The sequence below is a fragment of the Nesoenas mayeri genome, assembly GCF_963082525.1.
Source record: "Nesoenas mayeri genome assembly, chromosome: 3".
NCBI lineage: Eukaryota > Metazoa > Chordata > Aves > Columbiformes > Columbidae > Nesoenas > Nesoenas mayeri.
The window spans coordinates 2,532,805-2,553,493 of record NC_137544.1 but is presented as its reverse complement, the minus strand read 5'-3'; the positions used below and the strand labels follow the sequence as shown (position 1 = coordinate 2,553,493).

The window sequence follows — 20,689 nt, the reverse complement described above, 5'->3', positions numbered from 1 at the left end:
TCCTCCAGCTCGCCCTGGAGTCCTGTTACTCACTTAGGCACTTCTTAAATTGACTCAAAGAAAAGAATAATAATAATAATACATATATATATAAAATTAAAAAAGTACTGCACATATTTCACACGTCCCAGGCTTTCGGCAGCCTTGGGAAGATCATAAAGACCAAGAGGGAGACAAGCCAAGGCGATTTGTCACAAAAACAGCGCTCCCCGTGGACACGGCTGACTTTTATTTGTCCCCTTTTGATAGAGCCGCTGTTGAACTCAATCCCGATTAAACCTGTTATTCCTGGATCATCTTTTAAGGTACAAGCCCATCTGTGGTTCTGTGGCACGACAAGATGGCTTTGCCGTATGGGATCTGCCATCCAGAGTGACACGGCGCTCTCCCAGTTTGAACCAGTAGCGCACGGGGTTTGTACTGGGGTGAGAAGTGCGGCCCGTAACCCTCCAGAACAACCCCGGCAGCAAATTAAGGAGTTGACGAGATGCGGAAAGACGCTCCCAACGCTACGGCCAGAGCCAAAGGGGCTTTTTGGTTTCGAGTTTGTGTTGCGACGGGTGATGAAATGGAAAATCTGTCCCTCCTGAAAGAACAAACGGGGGGCCCTGACCGAACTGAAAACAAGTCGCGAGGTTCAATCCGGCACTTGTCTCACCACGACGCTTAAATTTACGCAGACGCCAAAAGAGAAAATTCAGTAGATATTATGGAAAGATGGGAAGCCCAAAACCCAAACTCTGCTTTCATTCTGATTTGTCATTTGGAAAAGTAACTTGGAGTTTTTCAATGATCTTCAAATCTAAAACAACTTGAAAAAACTAATGAAAGCAAGCTTTTCTGGCTGTAAAAGGTGATCTCGAGCCCTGGGTGAATGAGGTTGGGGGTTGGATGAGATGAGCTTTAAAAGGTCCCAAACCATTCTATAAGGGACATGGGGAACGTCCTTCGGAAAAGCCGCATAAATCCAAGTTTCTTGTCCCAAAAACTAAGAAAGCAGACAGCAGCACGCTACCTAAAAACCAACGCATCGATGGAGACGGCTTCCAACACCAAAAACCAACGCATCGATGGAGACGGCTTCCAACACCAAAAATCAACGCATCGATGGAGACGGCTTCCAACACCAAAAACCAACACATCGATGGAGACAGCTTCCAACACCAAGTGCTGCAAGACAAAATAAGATTCAAGAAAAATACCCCCCTGCCTTGTTCCTGTCTGTTAACCGCGGTCCGACACCTTGGAACTACCTGATTTCACACCGGAGGGTGCAAGTAAAGAACCTGCTGTAAATTGGTTGAATTATGAGCTAATTGTGGGAGAAGACAACGTTCTTCGTATTTACATGACACCGCGGACAATGTGTATTTGGGCTTCAAGTAAGCAGCTGATACAGCACCATCTAAGAGGCATAAAGCAAAGGTGAACGGCTCTGGATTTGGATTAAAGGAATTAAAAACCGGCTAAGCATAAATACGCCGCTTGGAGGTGTGAAGGGAATAAAGTGCCTGTACAGGAAAAAGACAATAAGGAGAAAAACGAGGGAAGAAAAGCCAAATGGCACAAGTCACTGAAAGGGCATGGAGAGCAACGAGTGAGTCTTAGCAGGAGCGGGAGAGGCGAAAATCAAAGGGACGAAGGAGAAAAGATAAACCTGAGCGCTATAATTGTGTGCAAGAAACCTCCAATTAGTCTGTTTAGAAGCACTGCTGCTTCGGAGATGGATCTGTGTTTCCTAGAACGTTGCTGAGTATCTGCAGAACCCAGTACCAGTCTTCCCAGTTCAAAAGGCAGCCCAAGTGTTAATAAAAAAACTAAGATTATACTTCAAAGCTACTATTTCCCTGATTTGCTAATCTAAGCGTCAAAACTGAAATGAGGGGAGGGAGGAGCTGCTAACGAATCACGCTGGAAAAACCCAAGGGCTTTCGGCTGGCAGAAGATTTCCTAAGGCTGAACCAAATCCAAGCTTCAGCATCACACGGGATCACTTTATATTAGGCTGGAAATAAAATATAGTCCTTATTTAGAGACTGTAAGAACAACAGGTGCAGGTCAGAGCACTTCGGAACGAGAAAACAGGATTAGCAGGGGGTGAAAGAGCTTGGAGGAAAGAGAAATTGCCCCAATGAGAAGAACTGAAGTTTGGGAAAAGAACGTGTGACAAATTGGGTGCTGAGAAGAACCCAGTTGAGAGAAAAGCAAAGGGCTCAGCCCAAAACTCGCCTGGAATTCCTTCAAGGAAATGAAGGCTCAGTGTGGATATAAGAGGAGACATGAATGGAAGCAAAGGGACTTCTGCTGCCTGCGATATTTTTTGAAGCGCTCTGGCAACTGATGAAAGTATTGAAAAGAAACCCAAGCAAACAAAGCCCAAATCAGTTGCTTGAGGCAATGGCCACGACTCATCACATTCTACTCACAGCGAATCAGTTTTGTGTTGAGTGTGCTTGGGTGGCGGTAAAAAATACCACAAGGTACCCTTAACAACAGGAATTCATGTGCCTGAACGTCTAATGGAATGAAAAGCAACAAAGAATTCCAGATTAGGAATTCAGACTGATCTGGGCTTTTGGTTACGGATTTTTTGTTGATGTTCATTTTCAAATAAGAAGCAAAAAGAACAGTTGAACGGAATATAAAGCTGTTCCAGAGCTACAACACTGACCGGTATGAAAGTCCGAATCGCTGCGCGAGCAGAACAGACTGAATCTGTGAGATACGGGAGGAAAAATGAGTAATATGGCAGTGCAGAGAAACCACCTGGTATTAAAACTACATTTGTTTGATATGGCAGAAGTACAAAGTGTAAAAAGACATTTATCATACCTAACTGGAACTTCCCGTGGTTCAGAGACATAAGGCACAACATGTTCTCGGATGGAAAGTCAGACTTTCTAAGGAAGTTCTTACTGCAGAGAACCCCTCTCCTACTCAAATCTCTATAAATCATTAAATACTAAGAACAGGTTCTAAGGGTAAAAGCCAAGTCTACCTCTTTGGAATCAGAGTTTTGCAATTAAGGCCAGAAGGGACCAGTCTATCACCTACAATGAGACCCTGAATATTAAGTGGTCTCCCAGTTTCTGATGCAAACTCCCCGTTCTATCTACTTCATCTAACGGACGAAAAGAATCACAGAACCATCCTGCCCTTCCAAATGCAAAAGAAATCAAAATCCCCTAATGGAAAGTTTCTGCCTTTTCCATGTAACTCTTTACTACTTCTACCATTTGTACCCAATGGATTTATAAACATAAATGGAATAATGTATTTTTTTTCTCAACACATTTACAAATACCTTCTTTATGTCCACGGATACTTCATTGACTCTTAACTCCCAACCAGACACCTAATTTTCAAGCCTACATCACCAAACTGAATTACTGGCAATGAAACTCCAAGACTGTTTTGTTCTTGCTCCGCTACAAATCCCAGCATCAGTAAGTGAGTATTGTTGAGATCTTGGGACAAATTCTCCACTGATGTTGACTCTGGTAAGTCTGCAAATGAAGGGATCCATTCCCGCATCTCAATAGCGTTTATTTTCTCCAAGTACCTGCAGGAAGAGGATTGCGACTCAAAATTGCTCTAAAAGGAAGGAAGAGTCGCAGAATTAAACCAAAGAGCAGCCATGTGCCAAGATGGAAATGTTAAGTTAAACTGATGGGCAACTACGGAACAACAGCATGTATCAAATTCCAATAAGGATGAAGTTTATAGTGTTTTACGGTGTGCCATGAACACACTCTGGCACAAAGAAATGGGCATTTCAGAGCGTTTCATAAACTGCTTCAACTGTCTCCTCAATGAAGCATCCGAGATGTTCATCCTTCTCAAGCAGTAATTACGTATTTTGCGCAATACACCCCAGCAATACACCGAATTTCCACTCTGCCGTTCTGCATCCAACGTAGCTCCGCCTAAACCCAATCTATCCACCACGCAGAAGGGTGAGATGCTCCTGCTGCTGCTTTCCACTCCAAAATTACATCAACCCCATGGAACAGAAGCACAGCTTGAACGTGGCGAGGGAGACGCTACGGCATTTTGGTCTTGAAAAGCTCTACTCACTTGCCATCGTGCATCAACGAAATGGTTTTGTACCCTGGTATAGGAAAACCTGCTCAGGGAACTAGATATTCTGAGTTTCCGGCTCGGGTTGGTTCCTGAAGGGTATTTTCAGTACTGTCACTACAGTCCTGTCAAAGAGAGATAGCAGCACCTTTATCAGCAGGCAGACTTCAAAAAATATATATCCAAATATATCCAAAGTCAAATGTGCTTTGAGGAATGGAATTTATGCTTAATATTCTTAATGGACTATACCGGGTGAGAAATATTAATTAATAATTTGCTTTCATTATCTCTTTGCCCTACTCGAGCGATTTGACAGATAAACTTTGTAAGTGAAACGTATTTTTAAATCCCAAATGATGTAAAATGTTATCTCAGAAGGCTGAGGTCAATCTCATAATTAGAGAGGTGGGTTATTTAAGCTACATACGCCAACTTGCCGTAACATGGAAGACTTTGATTAGTTAAGGAGAAGGGATGGGGAGGGGAGGAAGATGAACTGAGGTGACAGTGACAGCAGCAAGTTAATGTCTTAAAATGTACATTTTAGAGAAGAAATTGCTACAATGAGCGTAGTGCCACCGGTGGAAGAACTCAAGTACCCGAGACCCACAGGTCTGTTCCGAACCACAGTGACGCTGGGTAACATTTACACAAGTATTTCAGTACAAAGAAGCTGAAAAGTAACCGGAGGACTTAAACAAAAGCCTAAGGAAGGTAAGTTCCTAACTTCTTTCACAAATCTGCTGTTAGGAACCTGGTAAGTTTTCTAAATTTGATTTAAGAGTCTCCATATGCATCTTTGCATACAAAAAAACTCTGGAAAGCTGTTTGATGATCAACTACAGCAGGAGAACAGCACTAGGGAAAAATATCTCCGAGAAGCTTAAGGGCAAAAATGCTCAAGACTTGGTCAACAGGCAGCACCTCTCACAAAAACACAGAATAAAAAGGCACATAAGGCCCTATGACAGATGCTTTTTCAGAATCTGGCAACATATCAGAGAAAGATTACGATGTTATTTCAGGTCACCACCACATATCCCTCTCCTGTGGTACCATCCAACCATTCCACTGTGTGCTATTTTGAGATTTTTGTAAGAAAAAGGTGGATTAGCTTGTAACCCTACGCCACGCTAACGACAACAGGAGACAGCGCACACTCGAGGACCATACGGTTATATGTTATACTTGGCAACAACCGCTGGTAAGGCTTTCAGACCGAGCTACGATAAAGGACAACTTGGAATGGCGCAGAAGAGCCCAATGACATCCCTTGCCTCGGGAATGGGGGGACACCAGTGCCACTGGTCCCTCTACCTGTGCGATGGGTAAAAACCCACAGGATGAGCGATTCGGCAGAGTCCTGGACCACGGCGCATCCTCCTCAACGCTGCAAATCTAAGATAAACCACGGAGAGCTAAACCAGAACCCGGGGTAACCTGTAATCACGCTGTCGCACAGAACTAAGCGTCTGTTTTATTTCTACAACCCACTGAGAAGCAACACACACATGAGCGGGGTGGGGGGAAACAAAAGGAAGAGAATCAGCTTTGCATAGAAAACTAAACTCGGTTTCAGTCCCTGCTGTTGTAAGCTAGCGTTAGGAACAGGTCATTATTTAAGTATCCGAAGTAGCTGTGTTCCAAGTGTCACTAATAACACTGGTATTAAAGAGAATTAGGGGGCGGAAGATCTTCTGTTTTCAATCACAGAAAAGACAGAAATCCTTTTAATTACGGCCACGCCAATCCACATCTTTCTAAAGCGGCTAATTACATGTCAGGAGGACACCCAGTCATTCCGAAAGAGCTGCCACCACTTTTAGTGCCGTATTCTTACCCATTTATCGCACCCATCCCAATGACCCCGGCCGCGGTTTGAAAGGATTCGGCAGAAGCGCGCTGGGTGTTTTGATCAGAATGCACCCGCTCCCATTTAACGGCGCAGGGAATAAATGGCAGAGCGAGGCTCCTGCCAAGGCAGCTGAGCGCGCCACGACGCGCTCAACATACCGAAATATCAAACCCGTCACCCAGTTCGTCCCAGTTCAACCGTTTCAGTTCAACTCCTGCTTAAGCTGTTCAACTCTTGCTTAAGCTGTTGGCCAGAGCGCCCCAAAGCTTCCTGGAAAGACTGGGGAAAAGCACAGCACCGCTGCAATCAAACCCATTCGTTAAGTTTTCTTCATAAAAGAGGCGTTTTGAAATAAGTTTTGTGAATTTTTTCCCCCACTGTCAATACGGAAAATCCTTTATCTCCATGACATACGCTGTCAATACTATGGCCTGGCTCCTGCACCGATAAGCACGTCACAGAGCGTGTTTCGGTATCTTGAAAGAGCAAAGCATAATTGTTTACTTCTTCCAGCAAGCTCAAGCTTAAGTATGATCTGGATTTTCACAAAGGGAGTGAGACAGTCTTGGTTTTGTTTTAAACAAGACCAGTTTTCTTCCAGTGAATTTTCCTTTCAGCCGAGTTCTTTTAATCAACCGCACCTTCCTGAAGCTGGCTGCACATTTTTCATACCCCGTTTGCTCCGGAGCTGATAACAGCAGCAATGGTGTGCAGAATAGGCCCAGGTTTAGACTTATTGCTGTGGCAGCCGAGGTTGGTGATGAATTTTGCGTGTCCTGTAAGCAGAGAGGGGTGACGGACAGAGCAGGTGACCAAACCTGACCAGCTAAGCATCCATCCCATCCACATCTTACACCGTGTAAAAGTGGGAGATGATGAGGGTCTCGCACTCTTTGATCAAGTGAAGAAGCCCCTGTCTGTTCTGCCTTTGATCCTCAGCCTGGTTCCAGACCGCGCATCCCTGAATCCAGTTCTGGTTTGGTGCTGAGTCAACCCAGCGCAGTGCAGTGTCTGGATGGGCCAACACGCTCTGTATGTAATGATTATGGGGTTTTTGTGCCAGATTTTGCAGCTGGGACGCGGCAATTCTGGCTGTACGTACAGACTGAGGAACGAGAGGCCGGAGAGCAGCTCCATGGAGAGGGATCTGGGGGTTCTGGTTGACAGTTCATGGCATTCAGCATCCTCACGCCAAAATGCTTCAGAGAACCAAAGCAGCGAGGACATCCTGGAATATGTGGTCACTGGGTTTCACAGAATCCCAGAATGTCAGGGGTTGGAAGGGACCTGGAAAGCTCATCCAGTGCAATCCCCCCATGGAGCAGGAACACCCAGATGAGGTTACACAGGAAGTGTCCAGGCGGGTTGGAATGTCTGCACAGAAGGAGACTCCACAACCCCCTGGGCAGCCTGGGCCAGGCTCTGACACCTTCACCCCCAACAAGTTGCTTCTTAAATTTAAGTGGAATTTTTTGTGTTCCAGTTTGCACCCATTGCCCCTTGTCCTGTCACTGGTTGTCACCAGCAGAGCCTGGCTCCATCCTCCTGACACTGCCCCTTTCCATATTGATCCCCAGCAATGAGTCCCCCCTCAGTGTCCTCTTGTCCAGCTCCAGAGCCCCAGCTCCCTCAGCCTTTCCTCACACGGGAGATGCTCCACTCCCTGCAGCATCTTGGTGGCTGCGCTGGACTCTCTCCAGCAGTTCTCTGTCCTGCTGGAACTGAGGGGCCACAACTGGACACAAGATTCCAGGTGTGGTCTCCCCAGGGCAGAGCAGAGGGGCAGGAGAACCTCTCTGACCTACTGACCACCCCCTTCTAACCCACCCCAGGTACCATTGGCTTTCTTGGGTTTGCTCAGCCTGGAGAAGAGGAGACAGGGCTGAGCTCTTCTCTCTGGTGACCAATGACAGAACCCCAGGGAATGGCAGAAGATGTGCCAGGGAGGGTCAGTGGGACATGAGGAAAAGGTTCTTCCCCCAGAGGTGCTGGACACTGAACAGGCTCCCAGGGAGGTGTCACGGCCCCAACCTGACAGTGTTCAACAAGAGACTGGACAACGTCCTCAGACACACGGGGTGACCTGTGGGGTGTCCTGTGCAGGGACAGGAGTTGGAATCAATGATCCTGGTGGGTCCTTCCAGCTCATGACATTCTATGATTCCATGATCATGGATGTGAAAACAAGCAGGAGCAAACAACTCTAGGTTATTTTTAAGTAACAAAACCCAAGTCCAAGGTTAGCGATGCTTCAATTTTTCTCCCCACATCTCTGTTTCCCTGGTGCTGCTGAGATCACTTCCATTTGTTTGATTTCATTTATATCTGGTGAGCAAAAACCAACATCAAGATGCTGTCACTTTATTGACAGCCCTCAAAATGGACCAAGTCTGCTTTTCTTGTTCTAACACATTTCTCACAAAGGAGAATAATAATTCTTCTGTATCTGAAATTCTCATTTATAGCTGCCACCTCCAGAATGCCTCATTTTTCATGAACATGCAGCATCTTTAGCTGGACAGTTTAAACCCCATAAATTACACAAGAGTAAGAGAGGCTAAAATGAAGGTTTTAGGGTTTTTCAGCTTGCCAAATGCCTGTTGGCCAACAACTGATTCAATATCCTGAGTAAACATCCCAGCTGCAAAAAAAAGCCCAAAGGGGAATGTTTTCTTTTGAAACGTCCCTGCAACTCTTCTTGGGATCTGCAACGTTCTTTTTGGTCGGGCCATCAACCTTCCCTTCCAAGAAATCACAGTGAAAACACCCGAATCCACAAAACTCCGTTCAATTAGCCGGGATCTCCATACAACCCCGACTACGGCTACTAACACACACACACACACAATCTTCGGCTGTCTAATCAAAACGAACATATCAGGTCACAGATACAGAACACAGTTTTCAAGACCAACAAAGATTCCTGCCAAGCGATAAAAGCTACACCAAACTCAAGATTATTGCCTACAAGCTTAAGACTTTGATCAAAAGAATATTATCAAGTTAAATGACTTCAAAGAGTGCAAGAGCTACTTGGGTGGGAAGCCTTGTCTAAAATAAAAGCCAAGCTTATTTTGACAAAAATACCCCTAGAATTTGCTGGTAATTATTCCAATGAGGTTGAAAGCGGCTGATGGACACTGGGGAATGAGGCGGCGCAGTGATGGAGCTGGGGTGGGAGGAGGAATATCAACCTCCTGGTAAGAAAATTATCTAAAATAAGCAGAATTCCAGGGATAAACAGGGGAAAATATCTTGTAATAAACATCCACAGCTCTCAGTACTACGGGCAAAATCTTGCACTGAATCCTAGCCATTCAGAGAGGTGTGAATGCAGCTTTGCATCCCAGTTAAAATTCCACACGTCCTGCGTTAAGTGCTTTAGGGGCACCGGTTTTGAGTTTGGAAAACCCTTCTACTAATTCTGCTGGTTTTATCTATTTGAAAACCGAAACGTTGAATGAAAAGCAGTTACAACCAGCACACGTCTCGGTGACTCAGCTACTCTGCTGCTTCTATTTTACTTCTTTGCCAGCGGCATCTCATTGGGAAGGAAAATGTTTATACCACACAGGGGAACTCAAAATGTTGGTGAAATCACCTCCACGCTCTTAAAGGCAGAAATGAATACGGAGGAGCGTTACCTGACCCCATTCAGTCCATTTTGGCAAATACCATTGCGATTTCTCTTCAAAATAACATCCAAATCAGACCTAATGGAAAGTATTGTATTGTTTTTTCCTAGCAGCCTAGCGGCCGCAGGAAAACACTTTAGGAAAGCAAAGGAGGATCCAAGCAAGTATAACGTGACTTTTTTCCCAGTCATACCCTTGCAGGTTCTGAGAATCACCAACTAATGATGTACTGAACCACACATTTCCAGTTTATCATAGTAGTCACTACAATTTTTCCTCTAATACACTCACCTACGTGAAATTTTTCGCCTGCACCCAAAGCAGCAAGACAATAAACCCTCACAAATGAAGGCGAAAACTGTTCTAACAGCGCAAACGTTATGAAACACGGAAAACTTACCAGTGTGGTGTCAGGCAAGGAAACAAACAGAGTCATTCCAATATCCCTGAAAGAACTGTGTAAACAGAACAAATAACTAATGGAATTTATTACTTATGGCTTGATTGGAGCCTGGAGCCAGACCCTGCAAATAAACCTCCCCTCTGGTAAGAGAATAGGAAAGATAATTGTTTATGAATAGGAAAAAAACAACCCAAAAGACAATTTCTTTAAACAAGTCAACATGTATAGACCACAACCAACATCTCGACCTGAGCAGGTTTGTACAGAATAACTTATGTCAGAAGAGACCTCTGGAGGTCTCCAATCCAACCTCCCACCTCGTCCAGTTGAGTTTGGCGTATCCCCAGGGACGGGGTTGCCGCTGCCTTCCTGCTCGCTGTTCTACCACTGAGTATGAAAATCTTTCTCTTTACGTTCATCTGGGATTTTCTTTAATGCAACTTGAGCCCGCTGCCCCCCACCGTTTGCTACGCACCTCCGAGAAGAGCCCAGCTCCATATTCTCTAAATCCACGCATTAAGAGAGAGGAAAATCAGAATAGAAGCTGCCTCCATCACCAGTCGGAACAATCCCAGCTCTCGCAAACTCTCGCGACGCCACGTGTGCTCCAACACTCTGGTCCCAGCGGCCCCCAGGACCCAACGCTTCACACTGTACCCCAGACGTCATCCCAAAAGTGATCAACAGAGGGGACTAATTGCTCTCCTTGACCTGCTGAAGGCTCTTCTTTAATTGCTGCAAGAGCGCGCTGCTGACCAACCTGTTTGCATCCAACAATGGGATCGGAATGTAACAATAAGGATGTTTATAGAGTATTATAGAGTATTAAGAAGATGTTGCCGCAAGAGTAGGGCATCAACAGATAACACGTCTGCTCATTGCTAGACTTATTTCCATCAGTTCCTAACGCTTTTGCAAACGTCTGGGATCTCATACTTCAGGAAACAGGTGGGGGAATGAGAAAGAAGAGATTGAATCCAAAAACAAACCCCAAAACATAAGTGGAGGTAGAAATTGTTGTTTTAAGAAGACGGTAAGAGACGACAACTCAAGTATAAGGATTTCATGAGCGACAAAATAACAGCCAGAACTCTACAAAGTTAAAAGCAATCTGTGCCCGTCACAGAAGAGGAGCACCTTAAATTATTTCTTCTCTGTTCACAGAACAAAAAGGTGGATCTAGTCGGCCACCAGACCCACTTCAAGGGAACCCACGTGAGAACAAACTGCGGTAATTCCAAACCGGCTACGACAAACTGCAAAATGAACTGCAACGCTACAAAAACGAGGCTTAATCTTCAAGAAAATCCAGAGACAGAAAGACAAAGGCAACTTCAATATTGCAGAAAAAGCCCCTAGAACAAAGCCTAAAGTCCGCGACACGCTCTCCACCAATTCTTGCACTTACTCCAGATCACATACACTTCTCCTGATATCATCACACCAGCCTCTGCTCCTTTTTAGTTAATTCAAAGCAAAAAGTATTAGTAAGCTGCAAACTGTTCATGATGAACTTTGAGAATAAAGGAAATAAGACTGCGTGAGCATCCTAAGAGCTGAACTCTTAACTCTCTTCCTCATACCTCTCGACGGTCGAAGAAAATAGACGGAGGCAACCCAAAAACCGGCACGACGGAACTAAGCGTCTGATTCCCCGGTGATTTGTTATTTTCTCTGGTGAGATGATGATGTGGGAAAGCAGAAAACTGGTATTTACCAGGAAGCTACAGACAACGAGGATCTGCCCATCTCCAGTTGTTCGCGAGGGGTTTGAACTGTTTAACCTTCAGCTGGGATACTGATGCAGGATGAGACCGGCGGCTAGCTGAATGAAGATCAGATTACTCTACATTAGATGGTACAGACACACAATTTTAATGGTGTTACTTTGATCCTGCATCACACGAACTTATAATCAGGATACAAAAGTTCCAGGACTATTTGTATTCTTCCATATTGCTTTATAAAGGCGATGCTCGAAACAATGACTTTTTTAAAGACGGTATAGTAAGCAATATTTCTTCTAAAATTGCAGCTGTCCAACAGTTTGAGTCTGTTCTTTTTAAAATGAAACAGCCAGAACAAATGGTGGTGGCAATCCTAACGCAAAGAGGCCATCGATTATTAAAATCTCCTTACTATAAATCGTGGATGTTGCTTGTCAGCTTGGTGTGTGACTGCGGAATGAATAAGTAGGTAAAACTCCACTAAGGCTACAGTTTGCTCGATCATTCTGCTGTGCAAAAATAGAAATAAAAGCTCTCCCCGTCCTTTCGGTCCTTAGTACCAAAACATTCATACACACATTAAGACAAAAACTGCAATGGTGGCTGATCCAATTCCTTTCTTTCCTGAGTCTGCCCTGATGCTACTTGTGAATTTGCCTACTCCAGCAACGCAATAAAACTGAAACAAGACGGCTTCATTCTGCTTCGGTGATGGATATCTGAGGAAAGCACATAAATCTCCCAATGAAATCCATAAATGAAAGACAAGGCCAAGCCCTACCTCTCTGTCTTCAAAGTCACAGAGATGCCAACTCGGTGCCCTCCGAAAGCGCAAAATCTCTGCACTCACCTAAGCAATTGGCACAAGATGAGCAGAGGTGAAGATGATCTGGTTAAGCCTGCGCCTCGAAGGGGTTTGGGCTGGCTAGAAACCTGCTGAGGAGCCGCATTTTGGGAGTTCACAACGCTATGTGACAGCGAAGCGTGAGGAAGGGACGAGAACAAGACAAGTGACTTTGCTTCGTTCCCTCCACCTTAAAAGTGGAGGGGAGGAAAGGAAACCCACCCGTCACACTAAGCCGTTTTCCTCTTTGGGAGCTATAAACTAGGAAGATCAAAATGGAATGTTGTGGCAACACTATGCAAATTTTCATGTAGCTATATATGAAAAGATTTACATAGGTTTTTCATGTTTGTTTTTGAACGGAGCACAGTCCTGCCCGTCTCTAACGCTTCCCATGCTGCTTCCATCGAAATGTTTCCTCTTACCGGCAGCAACATATCATTTTATCAGGATGCCAGGAGATCATTTCCACACAATGCCAGCAGATGTAATTTTCTTAGATGCACACACAGTTCATCATTTAGATACGAGATGACAAGGTGATCGCAGGGTGACTCTGTAATGCAACTTCGCTGTTTGGTATTTTGAATTCTCAAATGATAAAAAAAAGACTTATCAAATATAAATATCTTTACGAAAAAAGTAACAAAAGTGCTACATATGATCAAGGAAAACAATTCCATTAGTTTCTGCTACTTAAAGTAGGTTCGCTTTACAAATATTACCACATCCATTATCAGTATGGCTTCCAATTATTAATTAAATTGCTCGTAGCAGTATAGCTTTCTCACATCTTAACGAGGACAGAGTAAAGAGAACACAAACCATTCACATCCCGTTTCTCAGGTAAGAGATCCTCCTGCCTTTGAACAAAGGAAAAAGTCCATATATAGGAGAGTATTGATGCTACGATGGCGATCTAGCACAGGTCAGACGCAAAAGTTCTCCGAGAACGGTTCAGGCTAGTCAGGACGTAAGCGTTAGTTACACAGACGTGTAAAAATCCACTCACCCGTTCCGCGACCTCGACAACCTTCCTGGAAAACACCGCTTGGAAAAGTGGCAAAGTGGAGCGGGGAGCAGGGTGGGGACGGAAAAGGCAAGAGGAAGAACTGAAAAGGTGACACTGTGAATGACAGATGGCTAAGAGTCTAGACCTCTTCTGAGCAGGCTCTGCCAGCCGTGCCGGATCACCAGCACCGGCTTTGAGAAGCGGACTGTTGCCCATTAGACATTCGGCTCATTTGTCACACGATCCCAGGCTGGGTGTCAATCCCGGTCGCAGAGGCAGAAGGCGGTTACTGATCCACTAAGCCACGCAGAGGATGATGTCTGTGGTGAATATGTGACCAACTATGTGAGCGTGTTTCCAATGGGCATTCCCAGCACAGCACCCAAAAGTAGATCAAGTCACTGTACGAGCAGTGAGGCACAGCTTATTGCAGCTGGAAATCATTTATTCCCATGCTGAAGTGGGGTTTCTAGTGTTCTTTTTACTCTCTGTTGGTACTCCCGACCTGGTGTCCATCGACCCTGTGCCACTACCTCAGCTTGCATCCTTTCAGTCTCAGAGAAGGAAAAGCGTACAGACTAATCTTGTTTTTCTTTTAAACACAATCTCTAAGGGTATCCAAGATTTTAAGTGTAGCCTAAGACTTGTAATTAAGGACTGTCTAAAATACCTGGAAGCACTTTGAATGCTAAGACAGAGCAGCAAGATTTTTCTAGCCACTGGGGCTGGGAGAGGGAGGTTGGTTGGTTGGTTGATTGATTATTGATTGGGAATTAATACTGAGAGAGTATATGCAAAGGCTGAGGGCACCATGCCATCTTCACAGAACAAGACCCTAACAGCTAACTGACGTACAAGAAACTGCAAAGTTATACTGTAAGAACACATATTAAGGACCGAGGAAAGTCTGCTAAGGTGCTACGTCTAAAACTAAGTTACTTCTCGCTTCGACCCTCCCCTTTCTTTGTATCAGTCGTCGTCTAGAGCCTCTGTCTTGATCTCGTTGGCTCCTTGCCGGGCCAGTGCCAGGATGGTGTGGTTTACCGCTGCCATTTCCACGGCTAGCGAAATGGGGTCTTGGTGGTCACTATGGCTAGTGCTGTCATCCTGTGCACGCAAAAGGAGAAGAGAGAAGCATCGTTACTCCGGAGCAGCAAACCGGCCGATCAAACTACTGCGTGAAGTAATGGACACGGGGCGGCAAACTGCACACTCGTTACGGGGGGAGAAGGGGAAACATCGATAGGAATTAACAAAATGGATACAGGACTGATTTCCCTCACTGCGCAGACAAAGGGAAACGGGCCAAGGAGCGGCGTTCCAAATTTTCAAGAGGGATTTGAGCGGGGAGGGGATATTCTGAGGAAAATATTGAATTATAAAGGTGGGTGGGGAAACCAAGCTAAGATAGGAATTATTACGCACCGCACGGATTCATGCTATGCTTAGGTTTTGAATAGACAGTTCTCATCCCATTTCAAGAGGACGCAATAGAAAAGGCAGAGAGAACGGCCCAGGGGAAGAGGTGTGGGGTGGATTCTTTAGGACGGGAGGCCGAACACACTCAGGTTTTTCGGTTTGGAAAAGAAATGGCTGATGGTTGATATGCTAAATGTTTATCACAAATAATTAGTAAATACAGAACAACTGTTTGTGACTTTTCATGATGGAACAAGCAAGGGAATGAAAATATATTCCAAAGCAGCAATGGGAAGTATAAATGGCTTTAAAAGGTGGGGGTTGGACAAGTGCAGGGAAAATTAGTCCGCTAGAAACTATCAAAACTGAAAGGAGATACATTGCCTGGCTCAGGAAGCCTCTCAAAACTACTGATTTCCAGAGGCTACTCCAAAAAAAAAGAATATATAGGGAAAAAGATGCTGAAAAACTCCTAGACTGCTCAGAACAACGTGCAATGATTTCAGGGGACTGGAATAAAATCCAGGTGAAGATATTGCCAGGTTCTCCAGTTCACTGAACTATGTGCCATATATATATATATATATGTATTCTTTTTAATCTATATATTTTATATATCTCTATTTCTTCATCTATTTAATAAAGAGCAAAGTCTGTCAGCTGTGAGAAGAGCACTGTGGTGATGGCTTGGGAAGCAATACAGAGCAATTGCTGCTACAGGACTGCAGGAAAACTTGTACAGGTGCAGAACGGCCGCACAATAGCACATCTAAAAGTCTGACAATTCTAATATAAATCCTATAGCAAGCTGCGCATCTTTCTCAGCCTACATCAGAAATAGGGTTTTGAATGACAAGAAGGAGAACCAGCAATATCCAATCTCTAATCCCATCTGTTCAATTAATTCTTCTGGGACACTGGATAAAATCACAGTGTTTCCCCCTCTTTAAAAGGGGCACTGATTGTTAACAAATCACGACCTCACCTCTTAATTTACAGAAAGGAAACGATAAACATTTATCAGTCTTCCAACAGCCTTTAAGTGATGAACTTGTGAAATTTAAAACGCGTATTATGTGTTTTTAAATTAAAATGACAGGTGGCAAATGCTGGGAGGGACAGAAAAGCCAAGATTGGGTAAAATTCGGAGGTTATTTAAAGGAATATGTTCATTTACAACAAATGCATGGCAAATAGTGTTATGTGCACACACTCTGAGGTCCTCTCAGTATTCTTCACCATCTACAAAGTCCTGACTTGTGGAAGTTTAGTCACTTCATTAGTATTTGGATGAAGTTTGATTTTAAACTTTACTAAGAGGAGTCACTGCAGAAAACAGAATGTATGGTTTTAATGGCTAAGGGACGTTAAATGGTCATCAGGAGCGTTTGCCATTTCATCTGCTTCACTGTAATTAAACTTCACAGAGATTACTGAGAAATGTAACTCGTAAGGACTCTAAGCAAAGATCTTTAAATTTTCATAACCAATTTATTTCGCTTCTCGAAGTATTTTGGGTAACAAACAGAAGAAAAACATAGCGTGGGAGTCTATGTAACACCTCAGGCTTCAGGTCTTGTGTCTGACTGACAATTAATCTGTGCTCGGCAGCAACTCTGATATAGTTTATATTGATCGGAGAGCAAAGCTGGTTGCACCAAATCTGCTGGCGATGACCTATAAAAAGGGATTTAATGGCCATCGGAAGCAGAGGGGCTGGGGATGCCCCAGCGCCAAGTGTGCCAGGGACTCATTCCAGGCCACTCCGATGCCTTTAATAGAGGGAGACCTACCGACTTCTCCCAAACAAGGTAATTAAAAGCCATCTGCCCACCCTGTTGGGTGCAGCACAGAACGCGGCTCCTGTCAAAAACCAGAGTTAATGAGTGAACCGCTAAGCTCACCCACAGCCCTGGGGGGGTTTGGCCAACACTGACACCTGAAGGAAAATTGGGAAGGGGGTGCAATACCTGTCAGGAAGGTGTGTGAAGGAAGGGTCACCAACTTTAGGGTAGGTGAGGGCTCAGAGTGCGGGAAGGGGTATTCTTTTGCTAGAGAATTTAAAAAAGAAGTCGCTGTCAAGGGTTAAAAATAACCAAGAAAAATAAGAGAATAGGCAAGAGTTAAAATGCAAAAAGAAAAATAATAATAATAATAATAAAAAAGACAGATAATAGGTAAGCAATCCAAATAGTGGCACATTGTAGCAGAACAATAGGGAACAGGTACGGGGCCAAATAAACGTCAAACTTTGGTGAATCGATTTAATTCCCCCCACCCGTCACCCTTTGTCTGTCAGTGTCTCAGGGATGGATCCTGAGCCGCTCCCGTAAGGTGCTGCCCCAGACAAACTGGGCGCTCAGCACCTTGCAGGAGGGCGCTCGGGATCGCGCTGGGCAAGGGTGACAAAAGGGATTAGAAAGGGTACAGGGCAGGGGCTTGCGTATATATAAATATATGTATAAATGTATGGGGCGGGAGCTCGCTGCTGCGCTCGCCTGGTGCCAGATCAACAACTCACAGAGGCTGCGGCACGGGCTATAACGGAGACATTTCTCGCAGAAACAAAGAACAGGTGCGAGAGGAAGGCACAGGATTGCAGGGAAGCACGTTGGTGCCTGAATTTTAGGAGGAAGGGTTAAAATCTCTACGTCCTTCCTCAAGTACCCATAACTAGAACACAGTGCCGGGGTAAGGAGAGCGCAAGTTATTCGTAGTGCGCTGGGCGAGTTAACGCTCTCCTAGCGTTTTTCATACATTGCGTGTGGTGTGAATGGTGTAACTTGCTTGTTTGGAGCAGATCCTCCTGTCTTCTTCTACCTTCTCTGCTTCTCTGCCTCCCTCTGAACATCTTCCCTCCTCCTCCCCATTGCGTACTTGCCAAGTGTCCTGTTGTATGACAATAAATCCATGTGGGTGAATACTGGTTGCTCAAGACATTCAAACAGGGGAGCTGTGCTCTTCCACTTTCCCCATTATAATTACACAAGAGCAAAATTAAAATGAGAGAGATCTGATTTGTGAGAGGTGTGAACTCCCCCTTTTTGGGCTCACCTGCTCTGAGTAGTCATTGCCATCCACGTCGTCACTGTTGGAATGACCTCCCGGACTCTGTACATCTATTCCATGGCTCTCCAGGATTGCTGCTTCTTCGAAAAAAGCAAATGGATCCCTAATTTATCTGATGCATTAGAGTCATTAAAAGCAACTACTTTTTTTTTTTTTTTCCCAAGAAATTAGAATAACTGAAAGAACAGAGTTAGTTGTCAGCCTTTTCTTCTTCACTCTCCAGTACTGGGGAAGGTAACATAGGTACAGGTGCTGGTTTGCCTGAAATCACACAGAATCACACACAGAATGGACTGGGTTGGAAAAGACCTCAGAGATCATCAAGTCCAACCCTTGGTCCAACTCCAGCCCATTGACTAGATCATGGCACTAAGTGCCATGGCCAATCTCAGTTGAAAAACCTCCAGGGCCGCTGAGTCCAGCACCTCCCTGGGCAGCCATTCCAATGCCTGACCGCTCTCTCTGCACAGAATTGCTTTCTGATCTCCAGCCTCAATTTCCCCTGGCAGAGTTGAAGCCCATGGCCCCTTGTCCTATTGCTGATGCCTAGGAGAAGAGCCCAATCCCCTCCTGGCTAGAACTGCCCTTCAGGTAGTTCTAGAGAGTGCTGAGCTCAGTTCTAAGCCTCCTCTTCTCCAGACTAAACAAGCCCAGCTCCCTCAGCCTCTCCCCATAGGGCTTGTGTTCAAGTCCCTTCCCCAGTCTTGTTGCTCTTCTCTGGACCCACTCCAGCACTTCAATCTCTTTCCTGAGCTGAGGGGCCCAGAACTGAACACAACACTCCAGGTGTGGCCCCCCCAATGCAGAGCACAGGGGAAGGATCACTGCCCTTGTCCTGCTGACCACGCTGGTTTGGATACAGGACAGGATCCCACGGTCCTTCTTGGCCACCTGGGCACACTGTTGGCTCATGTTGAGCTTCCTGTCCATTAGTCCCCCAGGTCCCTTTCTGCCTGGCTGCTCTCCAGCCACTCTGTGCCCAGCCTGGAGCTGCAGGGGGTTGTTGTGGCCAAAGGGCAGGACCCGGCACTTGGCCTTGTTGAACTTCATCCCATTGGAATCAGCCCATTTTTCCAGTTTTTCCAGTTTTTTCCATCCTTCCCTGCCAACTAACGGATTTATTTGCGAGTGAGAATCCTTATTTTCCAGCCAGTCTGATTAGAAATTAGTGTAATTTCTACTAGAAATTTGCTTAATTTCCAATGCACTGGAGTGGCAAAAGCAACGCCTAGAGATCCTCCTACATCGTTTGGACTTGAGGGTGGGGGGAGCGTCTGAAAATAGATGGAGAAATTTCTCAAAGCACTTAAGGGATGTACAAACACACATATGTTCATCTTCCAGGAGGATCCATGCAGCTAAAGCTCCCTTTGGTTCTTAATCCCCAGCTGTAAATCCACCCACCTCGGACCAATTTTGCTTTGTTCCCTTCGACAGGTAGGTTTCATTTTTAGAAAAAATAAATTTGGGTTAAATCTCAAGTAACACATTAAATGATATAAAAAGACATTTTTCTCATTCACAAATACAGTGAAAAGCAGCAGGGAGCAAAAGGGCATTTGACGTTTGCAAGAATAGCGGTGAACAAGCAGGCGTGGATCTCTGCTCATCTGTGTATTGCAAACGCAATAGTACCTAAAAGTAAGTAAATTTTGCAAGGACTGCAGAGGTTTGTTGAGTCCTGGCCACTAATGTGTGTTTTTTCACATTAAAACGTCTTCTGCTTATTCTCATTAGACGGTCTACAAGTTTAGAGTCGCTTCTAAACTTCTTACAATGAACTACTCAAAGAACCCACGGGACTAATTCTGAAGTGGTTTTATTTTATCCTGATCACCAAGAAAAATGATTATTTTGTTCCAACTGTGAGAGCTGGTCTGAAGATGGAGCAGTATTTGCCTGACCATCGCCAGCAAGAACTTAGAGAACTGAGGCTCTGACAGAAAGAACAGATGGACAATGAATTGGAGAGAGGCCCGAGGAGCAGTATAGCAGCACTGGTTTCTCCGGTATAGGGGGCTGCTGCTCACAACGGCTGCTGTGTGGACTTCACCTGCTGCTTCAGCCAAACCAGCCCCAGCCTCCTGAAAGTGATTGTCATGAGTATCTATTCGATTCAGGAACAACAGCTGCCGTCCAGAAGATGTGTTCTCACCCGCAGCCTCAGCTACACATGTCCCCCACCTGCTCCCCCAAACAATGGCCAATGACAAGGAGCACGCCCAGAAGCTCGCCAAGGGTCCTGAGGTCACCCAATGGACCAGAGAAAGACCCCTGAATGCTGGACACGTAAGCGCTGGCAAAAGAAAGTGTGAATCTTTCGAGCCTGCGCAGTACAAGCCTGGGTATCGAAATCAAGGCGGAGACTGGCCTGAAACAATGCGAGCAAGGGGGGTGAAGAAGCATAAAAGGTGACTCCAGAATGGACACCATTGAAGATCTTCCCACCAGAGGATCCCGAACTACGACGGAGGACCGGCAGGACTCCGTGGGACCGGAGACCAGAGGGAGCTTCTGGAACTGGACTGGTGATAAACGCAACCTCATTTCTCATCTTTACTTCTACTGTTCCCCATTTCTTTTCCCTTTTCTCTTTCTCACTCTCTCTATCGCATGCCGCTTTACAGGCAAATTAATAAAGC

General features: G+C 45.1%; 1 protein-coding gene across 2 annotated transcripts in view; it reads right to left on the bottom strand.

Moving 5' to 3' along the window:
- Positions 1-14,528: 14,528 nt before the first annotated feature.
- HMBOX1 (homeobox containing 1) overlaps positions 14,529-20,689 on the bottom strand; it is a gene marked incomplete at both ends in the record, with an annotated part of 117,827 nt that continues 111,666 nt past the window's right edge. Inside the window, 3 exons of one of the 2 annotated variants that reach the window (XM_080342455.1) lie at positions 14,529-14,666; positions 17,766-17,867; positions 18,033-18,127. In XM_080342455.1, the coding sequence (XP_080198581.1) occupies positions 14,529-14,666; positions 17,766-17,867; positions 18,033-18,127 (335 nt within the window). Of the gene's footprint in view, positions 14,667-17,735; positions 17,868-18,032; positions 18,128-20,689 lie in introns of both variants that reach the window. The other variant, XM_080342454.1, reaches the window with a different exon arrangement.